This window comes from Solea solea, chromosome 15, assembly GCF_958295425.1.
Source record: "Solea solea chromosome 15, fSolSol10.1, whole genome shotgun sequence".
In the NCBI taxonomy this organism is placed as follows: domain Eukaryota; kingdom Metazoa; phylum Chordata; class Actinopteri; order Pleuronectiformes; family Soleidae; genus Solea; species Solea solea.
The window spans coordinates 13,344,749-13,367,424 of record NC_081148.1 but is presented as its reverse complement, the minus strand read 5'-3'; the positions used below and the strand labels follow the sequence as shown (position 1 = coordinate 13,367,424).

Below are 22,676 nucleotides of genomic sequence, written 5' to 3'. Positions count from 1 at the left end.
TTTTTAGAAGATAATAGGGTGATTTCTGTAAACAGCACCCAATCAAGACAATTACGATCAAAACAGAGGCGGTTGAAACAAAGTTGAGTTATGCTTGGGTAGATTGTACAAATTATTTTTGATTTGTTTTTTTTTACAACGTTCTCTTGAACGACCTGCCCACACACACACACACACAACATGCCCGGCCAAACACTGACATCAGTGATTGGTTTCCATCTCCCATTTCCCCAAACTCACTGCCTCCTATTCTGACCTCTGACCTGTGCAGAAAACAATGGGACACCCCTCTGACCAGCAGCGTGATGCATATTCACCAACCGCTTGGGCACTAAGCTCGTCTCAGCCATTAACATACAAAAGCTGGACAGGAACTCATCATTAGCACTATATAATGGCTGCACTCCTACACAAGCTGCTCCTCAACCTCACCCTCATCGCACTCCAGATGCACTGAAGAGGCATGAGTGGGTAAACATACGCGAGCACGCTTTGCACAAGTGTCATTCGCTTTCCCTCGATACTGAAATAATAAGACTGACATCCCAACCTATATGCTATTCAACTGAGGTGAAAGACGCAAGCAACGATGTGACTGCATCTGTCTCACAGGATTCTCACAGACATGGAAGGAATAGATGGTATTTAAGAGCGCCTATTAACCGATCATATCTAATGGACTCAATATGCACAGGGAGAGAGGGTGTGATGAATAAGAATAAGACGAGGACCATTTTGCTAATGCTTCAGGGCCGGCTTTCAGGGCTTTACTGTTGCAGTGGGTTCAAGGGTTTGTGTTTATCTGTTTGTCTTTCACTTCCTGAGTCCCGTCTCCTCTAGTTTCTGTTACTCGGTTAGTTTGCCGCGAGAAGAAGCAACACAATCTAATCACGGAGAACCCGAGAGGCATTTAAAACTTTGAAATGCAATAAAAGTTTTTGTGCTATAAAAAAAAAACACCCGGCCGTCATTGAACATTGAAGTCGGGTGAGTGCTTTTAAATTTCCCTGATTGTTATGTATTAGTCTGGGTCATCTGATTACCATACATATTATTTGGCCGAAAGAGTGTGCAACCGCTTCGTGTGAAATAGCCTCGTCTGCCTTTTTGCACATTACAATATGGCGATACTTGCACACTTGTCATGTGTCTGGCTCTATTCTGTGTCTTTTTCTGCATTCATTCTGTTAAAAGCTCTCCAACTTATGCATGGTCCAAAAAGTGTTGTCATAATCAAAAGGGACACAAACGGGAAATTGGATTTTTTTCCTTCTCTCCCCAGACACACCGGCATAGGTGCTTATCATGTCCCTGTTGTGTGGTTCTCTAAATCACTTACTCCCTCACAGCACAACAACATGAGGCTGTTAGAGCTGCCCCACAGATGTATGTTAGCCATAGTGCTGCAGTGGATTACTAAGCGCTGTCCCTCTCTGCTTGCGATGGGACTCAGCCAGCACTTCAAAGCACTTCTTTCCTAAGGCAGGTGTTTGAGAAGCAGGGAAGGCGTAACATGAAAATTGCGATAAAATAAAAATGACAATAAAACCCACCGTCACTCTTACATATGACTGCCTATTCCACGTATTCTCTGATGACATTTTGCCATATTATTGTGAAAAAGACCAAATAATCCCATGTTTGATGTGACACCTTTCATGGAGTATAATTACCACAACATGTCACAAGCACATGCAAATGCAAGATTGAAATTAAACTGTATTTGTATGATGGTATCATTTTGTAATACAGAAAGTAATATTATGGTAATACCATCTTATTTCTGGAGCAATCATCGAGTAATCGCAGGGCAATAACAATGGAAATTGTGTGCGGGGCATAAGGGAAGAAGAATGTCTACTTTACATGTAATTATTCATTCTTATTCATAGGCATATTAATGTGAAGGTGTTAGTCATTATCTCATTAATTGAGCCGGTGAGCTATTACCTGGATACTACTTTGGAAATAACATGGTTTTACTGTCATTATCTACTTATTGGAGAGCATTATCTGGATATTGTGTTAAAAATAATATGGTGTTAATATAATATTATCACCCTATTACAAACTTCCCAGCCAGCATGTCCATGTGAGCCCAGTAAGGGTCATATTCTGGCTGACAATATGGGTCCAAAGTGGGTTTGTCCATGGTTTTCATGGTGGTCCCACCTGTGTAAGCCCATGTCCACCTAATACCCTTCCCAAGCTACCTGGGCACTTAGTGGGCACTAAGTGGGCATGTGCTTGATGTGGGCAAATTATCCAGGTCCCATATGGTTTCAGTAACATGGGCTCCACATGTGAGCAAACACAGGTGGGGCCACCATGGAAACCCTAAACAAACCCCCTTGCAACCCACATTGTCACCCCAAATTATAAGCCTTATGGGGCCCACAAGGAAATGCTGGCTTGGTTATTACCGTACTATTTCCATGTTGTCACTGTAGTGCAATATAAAGTGTTACAGAATTCTTCTGTCTACGTGCAACATTTTCACTTTAATTAAAGACAAATAAGACAAATGGTTTCACTATGGTCACAGCGACAGGGTTTTTGCTTTTCAACCGGTGATAAATGCTTCACTACTATGCTCCATTTCCTTGTTTGCACATTCTGGCCGTGCTTATGAATTTTACATAATTACCTTGTTAAGTGTGAATGTGCATCTAGAGAGGTAACGTAATATGAGATATGAATAAAAGTAAACAACATAAATTTCAAATATACCACAGATGCTACTCAGCTTACCCCAGGATATAAAGATATATATATCGCATAATAGATCACAGGGGGTTCGGTGTAATTTCATTGTAATTTTATTGCTGCTGGAGTTTTCTAAGGTCCAGAGCAAGACTAAAAAGAAATTTCAAAGTCCATTGCAACAGGTCACTCATGTTTTTTTGTTCAAATACGTACGCATTTTTCTTAACGGCTATATTTATATTTAACACTTGCATACCACTTGCATCCATCTGCTGGACAGCAGAAAAAAGCATCTGAATTATTTAACACACCGTCATTGTGACTTGGAAAGCAATATTGTAGAATAGATGCCCTGTGTGGCTGAACGCAGCGGCTGACACTGACACGGACAAGCATGCATTTAACACTCAAGTGCTCGAGACTGAATATGATGGAAAAAATCCAGCGCACTCATAACATAACATCTTAACAAGCCACTGCAGGATGCGTACACTCAATGACAACTCAACAACCTATAAAGAGAACGACCGCAACGACATCATTGCATTGAAATGTGATGCAAAAGCAGGGCATCATTCATTCATTCAGAGTTTTCTATGTGAAACCTTGCATATGCCTTTATAATTGATTCAGAGATGTGAGGTTGGCATCTGTTATCTGTTTTTAAAGCGCTGCCAGAGATCTGCTGGGAAAGATGCTCATGCTCACAGGAGGAATGACTGCTGGGGAAGCTCTTGCGTCCCTCGGAAACGAGATCTGGCTCTCCAGTGCACTGCATCTTTACGTTTACTTGTCCATCAGGAAAACAGCGCTGAAAGTAATCCGGCCTCGGTCTGTGAAATAAAGCAAACAGCAACGACAAGAGGAATCAATCTCCGTGCAACCTATACCCGACCATTAATCTATTAAGAGAAAGCTGAAACATGTCATTCAGAGGCTGCAGCCTAATATTTAACATCCCTGTCAGAGGCTGTAAAGTGCTTCTGCTTCTTACCTGCCAACAATCAACTTGATGGTGTTTGTGAAGACGCCATTCAGGGCAAGAGCCAGGGACACAGCTGGAGGAGAAGGAAGATTGACACAAACACACACATGCATATAAGCATCTTACAATACTGAGGTTTATTTTTAAAAACAGACAAGGTGAGCACACTGTGAGGATCATCCATAACACCGGGAGAGCTATAGTGAAAGCATTCATTCACCAGTGCAGTACAGGATCTGGCATGATGATGATGATGATGATTTAATTTATTTTGATCATGAAACATCTAAATTATACATGTTCAAAAGGGAGTGGGAAGAAGTCCCACATCAGGTCCAACCCCACCAATATTTATATGGCTATTTCATTTTATATACATTTTATAGTTGATTAAACATCAAACATTATTTAGACATATTAACATTGTCAATATCACCATATACACATATATGTTACCCACTTTTCCGACAAATAAAACAGCTAACTGAGTAACATGTGCTCAGCGTCACACTCATGTACACCTGAGGCTGATAGAGTTCAGTAGATGTTCGGTCATAAACCTAACGTATCGAGTATAATTTGGTGAAGGCCTGTTCCAAATGAAATAGCAATTCCTGCAACACTTGCTGAGATATATTCACCCCTTACTTACTCCTTATTCCGTGGGGGAAGTGAAGCTGGAGCCAATTTGGGCAAGAGGAAGGACATGGAACAAAATAAGTCCAGTAGCCCTACAGTAATGCCAACAAATCTACAGTTGGTTGAACTACGGTAGGAATTGCACTGTAACCATATGTTCATTTAATGAGCTTTGTCATCATTGGCCAAAGTATCCGCCCTCATGGGTTAATCCCAGTTGCTTACAAACAAACTGAATCCTCGTCACATCTCCATTGCCCAATTTATTAGGTTTCTGAGGTGCTGAGAGGAGCAGAGCATCTGTGATATTTAGCATTTATTAGTTATTTTTAGCCAAAGCTTGTGGAGTTCAGACGAGAGTCCAAATGGCACATGTTCCATCTGACCAGTTCAGAAATGAGACCTGCGCGCATGCTAACATATAAAACTCCTGCTGCAGCGCCATCCTCTCAGATAAAGTCCAGCCCTGGGAGGTTTATTGATGGTCATTTCAAGCGTAACTAAACCCCTAAACCACTTTTTTCCAGGGGAAAAGCAATGTATTTGGGTATCTAGAAATCTTCCCAGTTTCGAGTTTTGAAATTGAACGTGCTGTGATGAAAATCTGTTTATCTACCACTGATCCCCACTCTCCCTCCTCTCCCTCGCTTACTGTAGCTCCGAGCCCACTTCTTGGCATTTTTTTTTTTAAATGCCAAGAAGTGGGCCAAGAAGTAGGCAGCGTCAGCCTCAGAAGAGAGGCTTTAGTTACCCTTTAAATAATAATTATCTTTGTCCCTTTACCTCGTCCACTGCCGCATCACTGACAACGTTTTGGAAGCTTAGGTTTGCACTTCTGCTTGTTTTTTCTTTCTGCAATTCCTATTATTGAAGCTGTCATCGATCACTAGGTCTCAGCAAAAGTAGACACATACATTTTGAAGACAAATGTTTTTTTTTTATGTTTATTGCTTAAAATGTATTTGTTTGCTTGCTTGCTTGTATTTGTTGAAATGTTTTCCTTGTTTTACAAACTCCTTGTAACTGCCCTGGGATTGGCAGATTTCCCACCGCTGGAAACGAAGCTCGGATAAGGTGCAATAATGAAATCAGAGCATAGAGGAGGTGCAGATTTCTCTCTCAGGTCACTTGATTTACATTAGGCTATACTGTTATTGTGGAAGTATTGACGAATATGTCAAATTGCCTATATTTTATGTTCAGACCTTGTGAGCTCACCTTAAGTCAACGAATACGGCATTTGTCTTCTTAATAATCAACCTGCAACACCTTCCAAATTGATCTGTATTGCTCTGCGCTTGTGCAACCAAAAAGGCTCTGCTTCTTGCATTCCTCCTCAGTATAGACCTCAGTATACTGAGCAAAGACATTGGCCGCTGTTATTAAATTAGCAGTCTTCCTTATTTGGCCATTCTGAACTCTTTGGCTAAGTTGTTCTATTCAGTTGAATTAAACTGTCTCTCTATAATCTCTCAATATAAAAACGCTTTGATACATCCCACGTCGACTGCTATTGTCCAAGAGACATTCAGTGAGCCGGTGTGCAGGAGCCCAGTGGTCCGATAAATCCCAGAAAGTTTAGTTTTGACGCATTAAGGCATAGACCATAATACAAACTCCTATGATTGAAAATCTGTCATTGTTTCACTATCCAGAAGACGACTCCCTCTGCACCCGCCAAACTATAAAACAGTGTGTTATGAGCTCTCACATTTAGATGATGAATAAAAATGCTCATGCATTGTCGCCAAATTTTAAGATCTCTGCAGAATCATCACTGTGTCTCTGAGAGTGCTGCTTTTCCCAGAGTGTAATCAAATTCGTGGCAAAATGGCTTCATCATACCCTGACTAGTAGATTATCATACAATTAAGAATATATGAGTTTGAGAATGACAGAGTGCTGTGAGACAAAGCCATGACGGGAACAGTGTGCTCCTTTTACTCCAAAGAAAAAAAAAAAAGAAGATTAGCAGAACAGTGTGTCAAACAGTAAGTGCACAATAGTAGCAAAAACGAGCCCCAAAGGCACGATGGAGGTGAAAAATCTAACTACCTGTTAAAGTTGCATTAATGTTTGTCGTTCTGTGTGTCTCTCCTTTGTGTTTATATATTCTCTGTGTGTCTCTGCACGATATAAGGAGCAACTGTTTACTGCGAACTCCACCAGGCGAGATCAGCTTGAAATGTTGTTTAATAAGCACAATAATACGTGGGATCTCAGGGACAACTTTGAACTTCATTAATAATGGAGGGGAAAAAAAACTCCACGTTTCTGAGGTTTTACTGTGGTATATAAAAAGTAGGGCGGTCTGTAGTGTGTGTGCTGGAGTTAAATTGAGCTTTAGTTGCACACACACACACACACACACCGTCGAAAACTGCTTTCATGGTCTTTCTTTCTCTCTGATTAGGTGTAGATGGAGATGGAGGGTTGGTTTAAATCCACGATTGGAAGAATAATGGGCTCCCTTTTATTGTTTGTTCTTTGCAGTAATGTTTCTCTGCACAGCTGTGTCTCTGTAGACGGCGATGGGCATGTAAGGTTCAACACAGCACTGTAACAGCAACACTCGTACATTATATCATCATCTCTCCACGCAGTTCATCTCTGCATCTTCTTTAATTGGATTTGTAATACATTTTCTATAACGCTCTCTGATGTCCCGAAGCGATGCAGGCCTCTAAATCCGGGGCAAAATGGTAAACAGGATATAATCGGAGTGAAAGGATTACCCAAAACAAAGAGCACGGAATGCTAAATACCGTGGATGTAATGTCTGATGTAATTCAGATCAGTCTGTGAGATCTTGACTGATCTGCACCATGAACACAATAAAGTGCTTTTGTTCAAAATGTGAAAGAGAAAAACAAAATGCTGTGTATTTTCTGCAGCAAAACAATGACATATTGTATACGAATACAGAATTCCTTACCTAAACATGCCTCTTTGATTTCTGTCTTGTCCGTTCTCTGTATTATCTTCACCACAAATATCACCGCTAGTGGGGTAAGAAACGAAATTGCCTGTGAGTAAATCAAAACAAAAACAAATTAGAGGATGCATTGGAACATTGTGTTGTAACACTGAATGATGTACCTGCCCTTTATTCAGAGTTAAGTCAAGGCAAAATGATGCTTACTCAGAGGGGAGTCTTTCTCCTAACTTGATCAGATCTTTGGGTCTCCTCAGCACTTAGATAATAATGAATTCCCCCAAAATGTGTTGATTATTTTCTGAGAAAATGTAATATAATTTCCTTCCTTATGCAACAAAAGCTGGTAAAACCAAAGGTTGGGTTTTAATTCCATTTTATTGACACACAGCGAATTTCTCTTGAGTGCTGAGCCTTTTGTGTAAGTAACTGACATTTTTCAATAAACCAGATCCTTAAAACTTTAATAACAATATTGTATTTCAAGTTCATTTTGTTCTGAGGGACTGAACTAAAATTGATTTCTCAAGACATCGGATTTGTTGTGTGGTTGAATATGAATGCAATGTCAAAAGGCAGGGTTGCAAACACTGTGTATAGTAAATAACATTTCTGATTTAAAATGACTGAAGCAGCAAGCTGTGGCTTGTATCATCTATCACAGGTTTGTCAGAGATCAGATTCAGTTATTTTAGCGGTGAGGTTGTGAGGAAACTCGGTGAGAAAACAAAACACACATTTGCAGGTGAGACTTTTTACATCCCCTCAGAATGTATTCAGGGTGAAACAGCTATCTTGAATACCACCAGTTCCAAAGGAAAAGACGGAAAAAAAAGAGGACTTGATTTGCGTTGCCATGGAAACACATTTAGGTATTTAAAAGTATTTCAAAGATTTGACAATGTCATTGATCTCGCTTCATAATCTTCGTTTTGCTTGCTTCGAAGCTTCTTTTGAATTATTAAAGCAAAACCTTCCGGCACATGACCTTAATGTTCATTGTGGTCTTGTTTATTCTTCCAAGATGTTCACTGAACACAACAAAATGAGGGCTAGGTCTGTGTCTCAATCATTTTAACTGTTTGACTTGGTAACAATTGTTTCAACTTACTTTATAGAGTTTTTGTAATATCTCGTCAAGTTTGTTAAGTTTACTCTCTCATGTTCTGTTTTCATATGCACTTCCTGTTTTATTTTGTATTCACCTTTCCCTCTCGTTTCAGAACCTGACTTCCTTCCCTTCTGTGATTTCCCGCCACTGTGATTGTCTGCCCCGCCCCTCATTGCTTTCACCTGTTCCCACTTAACCTCCTGCTTAAATAGTCCTGTCATGTCGCCAGTTCGTCTTGTTTGGTCCATGAGTTACGGCGCCAAGTTTGCTCATAGCTAGTTATTCATGTTTCCCTGGTTTAAATGATCTGGTTTTTGTTTGATCCTCCTGAAGAGTGGCTTTTATTAGTCAGACACTTAATGTGCACATGGGTTGTTTGATGAGATTTAAATGTTTACAAAACGGTCCGTTACCTTGAAAGATTCCTATAGATCTAAAGAGTGTTGGAAATGTCGATGAAGGTACTTTATACAATTGTCATCAGTTCTCTTAGTGTTTTTGCACTGCCCTTGTATCTCTGTGTTTGTCTGCAGCCCACTCCAAAACCCACAGAATCCAGCTCCTCTTAAGCCCGCCCTGGCTGTGGCTACCACAGCTCCTCCACCTTCATTCCCCACTCACTTCCCCTCTGCCCTCCATCCTTTGTCTGCCGGAGCGCTTACTCGCCAACTATCACTCATTAATCAAGGCCTCCGCCATAAATCTTCATTCAACCATTACATCACGTTGAGTTCGAACCATCTAACACATTTTGTACTTTTAGCGCCACTGAAGAGGGAAGCTGTAGATCAACACTGAGTCTATCCCTGTCACTTCCAAAATTATATAATCCGTGAGGGACTTTTGGGGTGCTGTGAGCAGGATAATACAGTATAATATCTTAATGAAGGTCACAGGGATGCATACAGTAACTGTAGTAGCGCCATGAAAATCCCCTCCAAGGACTAGTTTTAATGGTCAGATAGATTCTGCAAACCTCCAGAGCTAGAGCAGCAACGTAAAAGGGAAAAAAAAATAAGTGTCCCACCAATATTCAGAAATCCATGGAAACTGAAGCAACACAAAGCTTGTATTTCTTTATAATATCACACATACAGGGCACACTGTACAATACACTCCTCATCCTGTTATCACTGTAAGCAACACTTCTATATAGTTTTGCTGCAGCCTTTCTAGTGCCAACGACAGGCCACAGTGCCTGACTACTTGGTAAGACACCGAACACACAATTCCTCTATGAAATCCTAATTTTCCAATATCTGTTTGTGACTGAATTACACACAGAGATAAAGGTATTGTATTTGATTAAGGTAGAGGTTATGACTTGCTGGTAGATACCGTATATTACTGAGTCTTCCCTCTGCTTGCTGGTTTTATACTTGGATAGAATCATCTCCAGGCTACAACAGTATATGCTGTGGTGTGGGTGAGTACAGAAGATTCATGGCACGACGGGAACAAGCAAATTTCCCATGATGTTCAATTCTCTATTACATCTCTGTGTATGGAGATGCTGAAATAAATTTCCATACATTTCCTGTGGTTAGAACATTTGGCAGCAGATGGGACAATAGTGTTTGAAGGGTTTTGCATTTTACAGCAGCTATCTTTGCTGTTAGATTTGACCATGATTGCTCTTTGGGAGAAAAAAAAAGGACCATTTAGTGTGCACCATCTGATTCTGGCAGCAATGTATGACACGCAACTGTAATAACCAATATGCTGCGTTTTCAATGTATTGAAGCTGGTGTTCATTGCTGGGAACCGGATATGCATAGTTTTTTTGATTATTTGGATTATTTGCACTATGTTTATAATGTGAGCCGGAGGGAAAGTATTCTTTTCTCCCTGCTGTATCTCCTAGGAACTCATCTTAACACCGCACCACCCACTTCCAAGAGGTTTTGTGCGACTCATTTTCCTAAATGAACTCATTGATGAGTTAGAATTAAGTAGAATGTAATCGTGTAGAACTTAATAATAACAACAGGGTATTTTGTGCCAATCAAGTCCGTAATGAGTGCAATTCGTAAATTGTAAAAGGTACTTACAAACATGACTCTCTTGGGGATATGGTCAGACTCCACTAAAGGATTCTTGTAGAGCCAAAGCTCCTCCGGTTGAATCACTCGCTCGAATGGCTCCAGAAACTCTGTAAACCTGTGACAAAGCAAACAAATGTGCGGTCATTGTTTGGGCAATCAGCGGCTATCGCACGAGTCCTTTGTGTGCTCAAATGCCAAAATGAATAGGGCTCAGAAAAAGTAAATTCTTCAATTAGGAATGAGGCTAAAAAAGATGACCAAGGTCACGTCCACAAAGGAGTGCTGTCTTTTCCACGCTCTGACTGACTGAGAACAAATTAGCATTCTCCCACCTCCTTCAGCTCGGGCTCCCAGAGATGTGTCAGATACAACCTTGTTCCCCGTTGTCTTAGCAAAGTCTTTCGGTCCCCGCTCTCTGAAACAATTCAATACATCGCTCTGTTGCACAGCTGCAGACCTCCTAGAGCCACAGAGAGCTCCGAAACTAGATTTTATGATACCACAATATTACTGGGGATTGCCTTGTAGCAGCAAAGCGCAAACAATTACTATGGAAATTCTAATCTTGCTGATGTGTGCATGCCTCACATTAAGTGACGGAAGAAGTGAGTTGTTGTTTTTTTAAATAAGACGCGGAGGTGCTGAAAACTCCGAAGAACATTTCACTCGAGGTGCCAAAATCAAAAGAATATCTCTTACATTTGGCTGTGGTCCCTTGAGTCACTATGTCTTTCTTCCTCTATTCACCAATGACACATTCATAATTACAACAACTGCAGGCTCAGTATTTCATTTAAAACTATGTAGATCAATGATTCCCAACCTCTATGAAAACCAGTTGTCAAAAACCCATGACACCAAAGTCCCACATAAATAAAAGAGGGTCAACTTAAGTTAATGGAAGGATTCTTGGGCCCGGCAGTTCATTCCCCACATGAACTCTTCCAATCTTGGTGGAAACTGTGCCTGAGTAATGTTCGACCATACAACTACATGCCCCTCAGCAAGGCATTTATCACACATTTACCTCAGTGAAGCCGGTTACTGACCTCTAGATAGGCTGTGCTCCTCATTATGAACCAAACTGTGGAAATGTGAAGGAGGCCATTGGCTAAAAGGCACACACCTCTTCTACAAATCTTACTAAAGGTTCATTCATCAATTGTATATCTTTAACACTAAAAGACCTTGCAGCACTGCACAGTATTGAAAGTCTTTCGTTTAGTGGTGGATGGCCGATAACTATATCGTGTCATGATGGGTTTTTTTTCCGTAAATGGAGCACCCTAATCAGCGCTGGTTCATTTTACACCTTGCTGAGCCCATGTGCATGATTCACCGCAGCTGCATCACAATTACGGTGTGTGTGTGTGTGTGTGTGTGTGGTGCACAATAAATTACACCGGGCTAATGATACACAATAACCTTCATGAATTACCCCAGCTCCCTCTCTTCACCTCTCATGTTCAGACATCAGTGACAAAGAGATGTTGTGCCGTGATTTATTAAAAGCAGAGGGATGGAGCTGAGGCAGAGAGAGAGAGAGACATTAAATACTGCAGTGGTCTACCTGTCATTCTGCAAGGCTTAGCTTGCATCCAACCCCTCACTTCTTAATGAGTTTGAGGCAGTCGCTGCCCTAAGGTAACTACTCAGATATAATTCATCTTCATAATATTTGCTCTGGGTTTACAGTAGAATGCACAAACCCCGCTGCCCTTGGAAACGAAACATGGATGATTAAAAAAATCTCTCCGGTTTTAAAGGTTAAAAAAAACAGGAAAATTAAACCTCCTTTAAACCCTGATGAGTGGAGCCATTTAATGTATGGGTTTACCCTCTGTAATTACCTTTTAATACAGTGTTTTTTATTGGTAATCCATGTTGCCTTTTTAAGCGTGACGGGTCACACCACTTTCAGTGTTTAACATCCACGCATACATTCAAGTGTTAGGAAATAATTAGAAATGTATTTAAACCAGCGAGAGCAAAACATACCATCAACTTGTTTACTAAGGACGATCACTTTCATAAGCCCAATATTAAAATGCCTTTTGGACATGTAATAATATTACTCCTCTCTGAAAATGTGTATGAAATCACCTAAATCAAATCAATACAGGTCTCAAAGGAGCTCCTCTGAGTATGAGACTCCAAATTAGTTTTTTCACTCATTCTCGTTTTTCGAAACCAAAAAAAGTTTAATAAAGACTTCAATATGGTCAACGCTTGCTTAAGGGTCCTCCAGGCTCCACACGTCGAGCAGAAAGTTATCAAGTTTCCTCACGTTTGATTCCATGGATACACATTCTTGGCCGTTAAGGGGATTCATTTTCCTTTATTGAGATAGGCCGAGGTGAAATGAGCAAGCGGTGTGTCGTTTTATAGATTAGTGACAGTGAACACGTTTTGCCAGTGTGAGGCAGGAAGGACACCGTGGATTACATTAGTGTTAGTGGAGCTAATGTCAGAGCGTGCACAGGGAACGTCATTCACAGCATGTACACTAGGTTATCCTGCTGGGAAATCATTAATATCACAGTGATTCAAACATGGAGACAGAGAGGGTGGGAAGATACCGTGCACCGCGCATTTTTTAGTACCTGTTAGTGTAATCGGGTGTGCACAATTAGATTTCTGTCTGTTTTAATGTTGTACTGTATACTTAAGTGATGTTTGTGTTTTTTTCAGGTGACACTGTCACATCTGTTCAGGCACTTCAAGTAAAAAATCGCCTCTTGGCTAAATCTGGCACAAACAGGGATGATTCTCAGTGAGCACTCTTTATGTCTTTTTTTCCTGCCTCCTCAACTCAACCACTTCATCCTCCACATGAGGGTCGCGGGGGAGCACTGGTGCCAATCCCAGCTGACATAGGGCAAAAGGCGAGGTACACCCTGGACAGGTTGCCAGTCCATCACAGGGCCACAACCAGTCACTGTCACAGTCAATTTAGAGTGTCCAATTTGCCTAATCCCCAAATCTGCATATTTTTGGACTGTGGGAGACCAGAGAAACCAGAGAAAATCCACACACACACACACAGAACATGCAGACTCCATTCAGAAAGGACCTTGTTCCAACTTGCTGCAAACCGACCTCAACTCTATGCAGTAAATAACTAATAATAAATAACATGAGGTGACAAAAAGAGAAAAATATGGAAAAAGCAAATAAAAGTGTAAAGAAAAAAGCCCAACTTTTTTTTTTCTTTTTCAACTGCGATCAATGCTCCAGTGAGACAGACCGCACTCTGACACGATCTCTGGACAGAACAAAGGAGCTTTTTATGTGCCCATAAAGATGAGGCAAACAAAAGGCATTGGACTGAGCAGCGCTTGCTGGCTGCCTGGGGAGTTACTTCATTCTGTTTCATCAACTACTGTTTGCTTAGTCTAATCCACTACTGTAAAGTTTCACTATGACAGACCATAATAGATGAATTCTCAAACTTCCTTTGTTGGCAGTTTAAAGATGCTAACGACAAAAAACTTTGCAAATCTCTAGAGATTCAGAGTGACGCAGGGTATGCAACAAATATTCCCATTCATTTTCATAAAGAGCAAACCATAACTACCTTTTATCCTTGGCTTCAAAGTTTCACATCTGACCTTTTCTAACTCGAGAACTTTCCAGCTTTTTGTGCCTTATCTGTTCCTCTTCGTTGCAGCTCTACAACTCAACCGGGCCAATTTATCATCACCAATTCCTATCCATCTCCCCTATATGCATATTCAAAGTGTGTCTGGTGCAGCTACAGCCAAGGAAATAAAACTGAATTATTTCCTCAGATCTGCCCTCTCTTCCTCGCTCCCTCCTGCTGAAGGGCTTTGCAGATTTAACGCTCAGCTGCTTCGAGAAACAATACAAGCAGCTCTTTTTAAAGTTCTTGATTTACAGTGGGTGCGGAATTATCTACTGCTGTGCCCCCATGACGTCAGGTTAAAGAAGTCGAGAAACTCCTCCTTAGTTAGTCAGATATCCTGCAAAGCAATTAGGCATGCAGAGGAGTGGGAAAGCTTAGTTTCAGGCGATGTGTACTTTTATTTGGTACCTCTTTAGGACCTTTCCTGGCATAAACACAGGCCTTGGCAGGACCTAATGTCCAAATGGAGACCAGAACCTGGACCTAATGAGGCAGAATCTTATTCCTGACAAGCCGATTAAGTTTAGGGCTAAGATTTGAATGGTGGTGAAGTTCATGTTATGGCTAAGTTAGTGATAATGCTATGTTTAGGCCGTCTAAGTGAATGGAAGTCAATGCAGTGCCCTCAGATGAACAGCGGTGCAACCCGGACCGTGCGGGCTTCCCCTCAAGGGTAAAGGAAAATATCAGAGAGCTTTAAAACACACAGGCACCAAGCATCAGTGTCACTGTAAACGGTGTGTTTGGTCGTCACACCTTCATGAGTGGTAAAGAGTTCACCGTTTCTCCTCACTTTGTCACACTTTGGGCCAGAGACACATTGTGTCCAACACTCACATTTGATTGCATTTCTCCTCTCAGGAGGTGCACAATAGCCGTGTAACTAATGTGAGTGTCAAAGACGGAGCGGGGGATAAAAAAAAACGTCACAGGACCATCTGACGCACCAGAATGAGATTTGAACTGCTTCACCAGATCAGAGATGGTGAGGTGTTGATCACTTCAGTCTGATAACACCCACATGTCACCTCCCCCCCAACTTATTACTCCTGTTATCTAATCACGTAGCAGAGGAGCTTTACTGAAAAGTGATTTGTAAGATTTAAAACACCATCGGGCTCCGAGGTTGTGTTAAATCCTGAGGGAAACCCCCGTCCTCCTCTGTTCAGTGTATCTTGTGCTTAATTTACTGCTGAGAAAAGTCCCTGTCCTCCTCTCACAGGCCATCAAATTAATGTGGAGAGCTTGAATCGTCACATCTTTTATATCTAAAACTACGTATGGCTAAGGACTGGTGGGGAGGAGGGATTCGGCGAGAAATAATAAGACATAAAACGAGACGGAAATTGTGGCGCAGACAATTTGCTGGCTCTTTGATTCCTGACCAAGTTCAAGGCCCACTGCCACAGAAAATCAGCAATACAATGCTTAAACAGCCACTCTAGATTGTGCAAAGGCCACCCTCGTGTAGGTCTGAATGTGAGGCGATTACTGCTCCTTTTCGGCATCAGCATATTGGTTCCAAAAAATTGGCAAAATGCTGTAATATTATGAAAACACAGTCATTTGTTTCTCTTACGTTTGAGTTTGTGAGTTAAATGGAGGTTTAATGATGTGTTCGGTAAGACAGAAAGAAATATTCTCTTTTTTTTTTTAAAGGTATAGCCAACAAATATTTGTCATAAAGCTAAATCGACTTCACTTCACACAGTACATGTACTGTATCTTACATTTGTTATCATTAACCAGGTTTGTGACTGCTTTTTCCTTGTGTGTCTGCATGTGAGAGTGAGATGGGTTGCAGGTGTGCATGCCTGATTAAATGACACGTGTGTAAGAGTGTCTTATAATTTGGCCTTGTCTTTATTGAGCTTAACCTAACTGGGGCAGAGGACTGATAACTCAGCTATGCAGTCCTCCCGAAGGTCAACTTTAGGTAGCAGCAGAGAAAGGCCTCCAAAACCCTTTAAATGCCATAACTCTGGGATTCACAGGCAGACTGACAGAGGATGCTCTTAACATGTCTTAATTCATGTTTGGCATTGACTCCTCAGATCTGAGCTGTTTCCAGTAAAGCTTTTCGACTTAGCTCATCACCCACTCCAGAAACTCCATCCTTGGTTCGTCTCACCTGATAATCAAATCTCTGCAACACTGCACAGGAGGTTTCCAGTACAAGAGAGCCTGATCCTCCCAGCTGCAGTGGACTTCCTTGAACCACTCGATGTCAAAATCGTGTTTGTTGTTTAGTGTGTTGCTGGTGGTTTCTTTTAGAGTTGGGAAGAGGGACTCTCCTCTCATCCTGGTCGTAACAGTAGTAAAGAATGCTGCTACTAAACTACTTTAAATGAGATAGTTTTGCTCAATAGGTATAAAAACTCTCTGTATGCTCCATTCTCCTTTGCGGTATTGGAAAATGGAACCCAAGTTTCAAAGGTTGACTAAAAGAAAAAGTGCATTTACACAACGTTTGTTGTCATGAACATCTGTGAAGGGAATACTGCGGGAATAACAAATAGAGAGCCCTAATAGCTATTGATGAATGGTGGCATGTCATTGCTGTTTCAGTCTATTATTATAGGAATAGTAGGAATGTTGTGCTTTCAGTCCATCAGTCTACAGATTCTTCATCTCGCCTTTATCTCTCGCTTCAGTCAGGAAATTCTCTTTATTTGCTACAACCATTTCCATTGCACTCATCATCGACCTTAAAATGACATGCCTAATTTTTTTTTCCCTCGAGCAGAAAAACAATTTTGTTATATTTCACGGCCTGTTGAGTTGTTGGTGTTTCTCGTCAGGCTCTTTTACGCACATCATTTAAAAGCTGCATTAAAACAAACCGACGCAAACACACGCCACAAAATGGGCCTCTCAGGTTCAGGACTCATGCGTGAAGCGTTTGATTATCCCACAACACTTGATCCAATCAGAAGTCAGAACGCCACAAAGAGGCCGTTCGCTCCACCAGTGGATTTACGCTGTTTGCCAGTGAAGGCAGAGTAATCTTCATGAGGAAGATTAATGTAGTGAGGAGGGAAGGGATCACTACTGGCAGCCACAGACAGGAAATTAGCCACAAGATGACAACGGTGACAGCAGCTTTATTGTAATCGTGTGACATTTTTATAATATAGCCTACACTTACTGTACATCAGCAAAACTCTCATACCTGTGTGTGTATGTGTGAAGTGTCTACAGAAGGCCATGTTAGCACACCCTTGGTAAATTGCAGTGAGAATAATACACAACTCCGTATCTTTGTGTCTTCTTATGTGTTGTGGAGTCAAAGTTATGATTCATTTTATATCGCATATTTTTATGAGTAGTGATACTTAAAATAGACCGTTTGAATTTTATTTTTGTTGATGCAAATGAGCCAGAAGAACTTCGAAAATCTGACACATTTCAAAATTAAATCAGATTCCTTTTAAAAAATGTGAGTGCTTTTTGCTCAAGTGTGTTTATATAGTTGGTGAAAATGGGGAAAAAAGAACCACTTCATCAGATTGCTTACAGGTTGTGCTGAAAAAAGGATATAAGACACTCTATATCGCACATTGTTATAAGCCAGTGAGCATCACTTTGACAGTGTAACGAGTTATAGGTGTACCCAATCACCTGGTGATGGTCAGAAGTCTAGTAGGAATGCATTATGTGGATTTATTTATTTTTACAGTGCCAATGTCGAATCACATCAGCTTTCGTCGGCTCATTACTCAGAGCAGAAATGTGCTGTTACAATGCTTTAACCTACAAGAGAAGACTTTGTAATGATTGATGAATCAAAGCGGCATGAGAGCTTTGCTTTGCCACATATCTACACACTCGACGCTGCTGGAATGATTAAAGTATATTTCACACGTTGTGCTTGAATTTTCATTTAATACTCCACATGGAGACAAAAACAAAGCACATTTGATATTCCAGCCAAATCAAATCTAACTTTTCGAGTAGTGCTGGCTTGAAATAAGTGGATATCTGTGATTTAATAAAGCAGGCAGCTGTGATTCGGTTAGGAGTGGGTCACAGAGAAGAAAGAGGGGAAGTAAGTGACAGAGTGAGGAGCTCATTATTGGACCTGTAGACCCAGCACAGTCTTGGTAACTAATGTGTTCTTATGTGTGGCACTGATTGTAGACCAGGAGATTACTGCTCCTTTTGGGAAGTTTCACTCTGGGCTAAAAATGAATCAGACTGCAGGAAGAAGTAAGCCTGACATTGAGGCTTTGTGGCTGTTATGGCAGGAGACTGAAGAATGGAGACAGGCACACTGAGGCTTTGGACAGAACTGTGCCTCTAAGTAGGAAAATATCAGATCTAATATCCTTTTACAAATTTACCATCACAGCCAGTGTTAAAATAGTCATGCTCTAATTGTCATTTTCCAAAAATATTAACATAATATTACAGTAAAATCCTCCTCTTACTGTCATTTTCCATGCAGCAAACTGTGCGGGCAACATAATCATATTTAATCCACACAATTACCTTAACTACTGGGATGTGATGAGGCTTCCTATGAAGTCATCCGGTAATGAATGTGAAGCCTCTGTTTGTGTTAGTGGTTGCAATCAGGTTCTTGGCCGAATGTGTCAGGAATTCATAACACTGGTCCTGTCACAGGCAAAGGAGGGAGGAGAGGAGTGAGATGGATGCTGAGTGACACTCGGCTAGCTCTGGCTTCCCTGGAGACATCTCCTCTCAAGTTGGCTAAAGGGAACCGAATAAATAACACACCCATCCTCTCCTTGTCATGCAAAAACCTTGGTGGTGAGCAGAGATGAAAATTCCAGGTTCATATTTTTATGTTTTAGCTGCATTTACTGTGTGTCAGTCTGTAAAGACCCTGTTTTGTTTCCTTAGGTATATTCCATTTCACTTTCTCAAATAATATTATTTCTTACTCAGCTGAATAATTAGCACTTACTTAGCTGAATGGGACATGTATTATTATTGTAGTTATATGCACCGTGTGTTCATGTGTGTGTGTGCATTTAAACACTATTAGTGGCTACACTGAGCCTGTGTTTGACACTGTCCCTCTCTTCTCCATGTTGACCTTCAATCTGCATTTTCTTAAAAGTGGGCAACAGCAGAAAAGCCCATCTGACAGAGAAAGGATTTGCCAAAGGGCAGCCAAATGTCTGCATCCCTCCACCCCCTGCCCTCTGAGAGGATTCTGCCTCTCCACAGGCAGCCAGGACTCACTCAGAGCCTGAGGTGTAATCTCAACCTCACATTGAAGTCAGATGTCAAATCGATAAGGTGGTTCCTTCTTGCAGCAGTCCTGAAATCAGCAGGTTGCCGCTACATTGAATGCATCGCTCATACAGACACTCTGAGCACTATTGTTTGGGAATCATTGTCATGGCTCAACAGATTCTCACACTTTCCAAAAAAGGAATCTGCAAAATTCCCTTTCGCGTAAATGCACTTATCTCATCTGTTGGTTGAGGACGGTGCTTGTATCTCACCAGGATACAAGAGTTTAAAATGTCTTAAAACTTCAAGCGTATGCTCCTTCTTACTTGAGAGCCATTGAGCACAGTGGGGACAATGTTCAGCTCTCCTCTCCTCACCAGGTTTGGAGAACAGCTGCATGCTCAGGTTTTTCCTGCTCTAAAGCAACTGATCGCACTGATAACATCTGCTAACCTTGTTAAGTTTAGATTCATCTGCCCTGATGCTTGTGTTTCTCTGAGTTAGTGTATTAATCAAGACCCTCTTGATTATTCCCTGCCATGCTTTTCTCCTCCCTTTTTGACCCTTTTTGTGCAAACACCTGCTCAAATCCAGATCACCAGGTAAAACGCTTTTGCTCCGCAGCAGCAACTTAATATCACGTGGCCCGCAACCTTCCTTTAAACACATGTGCATTTGGCTGAAATGATACATGTAGAATATAGAATACTGAATAAATGACTAAATATTAACATTAAATTGCACATATAAGCTTTTTTTTGGTGTTTCAGTTGCAGTTGCCCATGTTATTATTTGCTTAATTTTGGGTTTGTTTCTCTATTAGATAGATAGATAGATAGATAGATAGATAGATCGATAGATAGATAGATAGATAGATAGATAGATAGATAGATAGAAAAGCTTTATTTTCAGACTCAAGGTCCATACAAAAGTAAAAGAAAAAAAAAAACAGGACTCACAGTACAAAAGGAATAAGAATCACACAATAGAATAAAAAAATAAAAAAACAAAATAAAAAACTTACTAGATTTGCACCAGTGAAGTTATTATTGTGAGTTATACATTGTTCCATATGAAAACAAGCATCTTTACTCTGAATTACTGAATATCTTTAATGCAAAATGCAAAAAATGATGGAATGTTGTGTTATAATTTTAAACTCAATGTGTCCATCTGCTACTTTTTTAATATTTTTTATTCTTGATCAGATTAGACACTCATTGGCCCCCTGGTCATTTGAGTTTGACACCCCTGCTCTACAGGTAGAAGGCGAGGCATGCAGTCTTAGGTCAGTCAGCGAGGCAAGATTTCTTCAGGCTCATTTTAAAATTGCATAATCTTCGGCCTCGTGTGCGACAAAACAGATGAATTTTGTGTTTTGTGGCGCTCATCTCATGAAGCAAATCCATATCTTAAGCGGCAGGGAGTGGGAGCTCCACTGCTGTAGATTCACCGGCCAATTTTCGATGCAACTTTGTGTGACGCTTTGTTGTTCACTGAGGCAACTTCTACAAAGGGATGTTCCTGCTGAGATCTCGGAAATAAACAACGCACAGTGGTCGCTCATTGTCTCCCTACGCTTTCTCTATAAACCAGACACCAAGACAGGCTTTGTCATATTTTCTTGACATTGTTTTATTATTATTGTCATATTTTGTTTTTTTGTTTTTTTCCCGCAAAGCCTAATCTGGTTTTGTTTCACCCCTGTCAACTTTGTCTCAATAGACACACCGTCTGAATGAACATCAAGGATAACGTGATCACATGAGTTGTTTATTGTTCACAAAGAGATGCCAACATCAAACAGCTCTGCACTAATGGCTCCTCTAGCATGTAATACCGCACCTCAAAACTGAGATGAGGAATCTGTGATCTGCACCGATCATGTTTCAAATCTAAGCAGAGCAAAAGGCAGGTGACAAATGAAAGGGAAACCCGGCATACAGTAAAGCCTCTTGGTTTAAGGTGTTGAGCCAACACAAGCTGCCACAATATCTTTTAATGAACCCTGGCATTGATCTTACAACTCTCTGAACTCTATTGGAGGGACCAGTCTACTTCTAAAAGATGTGCCCTAATTTGGCCTACTCAACTAGCGGCCCGCGGGCCAGATACAGCCCTTCTTATACGTACGTATGTACGTCATGTTACACATGCAACATGGTGCTGGGCTGTGATTGGCCGCAACATGACAGGTCAGAGACGCTCACGTTACTGGAACTGAAGTGACAAAGTGCTTTGCGATGCTGTTCGCCAAAGCTAAACGCTAAAGCTCTAAGTTGACTTAGGAAATAGTTGATTCCAGAGCGAATGGACAGGGAATTATTTATTTATTTTTCTCTCTCATCTCCTCTGTGACTCGCAGCGATATTTCTGTTCGGCTGTGATGCATTCACTGACGCTCGTAAAATCCACTCGCTCTCCTCTCACCGCATTCGCGCACACGTACACATTGCCCTGTCTCTATAAGTAGAGACAATCTGGCTATGTCCCCGCCATCCATACACAAACCTACACCCTTTTTTTGTAACAGGTACTATTGGCATCATTTCAACTTCAACACACAGCTGACGTCAAGTCAATCACTGTGTAATTGTTGACTAAACAAAATGGCTCATGTTCATGGCATAGAATCTTTGCACGTCTCTTGAATGTCCAATTGCTATAGACATTTTAATTTTAGCCAAATTATTATTATTTTATTTTATGTTTTGGACAAATATTCTGTGTAGCCCACATAAAGAGAGTTAATTTCCTTTTTGGCCAACCTGTCTTTGAAAAGCCCTGTTTTAGAGAGCACTTTAAGCGATGAGTCCAAAATCTCCCATAAGTTCTCAATGGGCTTAAGATCTTTGCCGCAAACGGCACTGCACTCATCAAAGAAATGTGTGACCCACTGTGCCCTATTAATCATGGAAATGTCTTCTTGTTTCTAACTCATTTTCCAGATTTTTCCTCGTCTGTGGGAAGAAAAAGACACATGCGTGTACGGGTTTTCGGGTGCCTTTGCTCGCCTGTGGGTGTATCAAATCAGCGGCACTATGAGGGTTATCATACACACACACACACAAAGGACAGGGAAAGAAAAGTATAGGGGCGGTGGAAAGACCCAAAAAAGAGACTGTGACCCTGCTCATTCACACAGCCACTGTGTGGTTGGGCACATAAAGCTGACATTTACCAGTGTTGTCAGGCTCACTGTCCGTCCCAGCAAAGGTCAAAGAAAAGCTTCACGCAGGGTGAAGTTTTCACACCCCTTCACATCACTGAAGCCAGTGTGTAATGTAATGTGCAGGCTTATATGATTTGATGTGACTGCTTCACACAACCATGTACACACACACACACACACACACACACACACGCATCTAATCACAGATTATACACCCACAAGAAATACATGG

The 22,676-nt window shown here is 41.1% G+C and overlaps 1 protein-coding gene across 1 annotated transcript in view; it reads right to left on the bottom strand.

The window, feature by feature from the left end:
- Positions 1-22,676, bottom strand: part of plpp4 (phospholipid phosphatase 4) — a 35,687-nt gene that overhangs the window by 5,211 nt on the left and 7,800 nt on the right. The window contains exons 2-5 of the mRNA XM_058652403.1: positions 10,428-10,536; positions 7,266-7,356; positions 3,701-3,764; positions 3,415-3,539 (exon numbers count right to left, since the gene is read on the bottom strand). Coding sequence (XP_058508386.1) covers positions 3,415-3,539; positions 3,701-3,764; positions 7,266-7,356; positions 10,428-10,536 — 389 coding nt within the window. The remainder of the gene's footprint in view (positions 1-3,414; positions 3,540-3,700; positions 3,765-7,265; positions 7,357-10,427; positions 10,537-22,676) is intronic.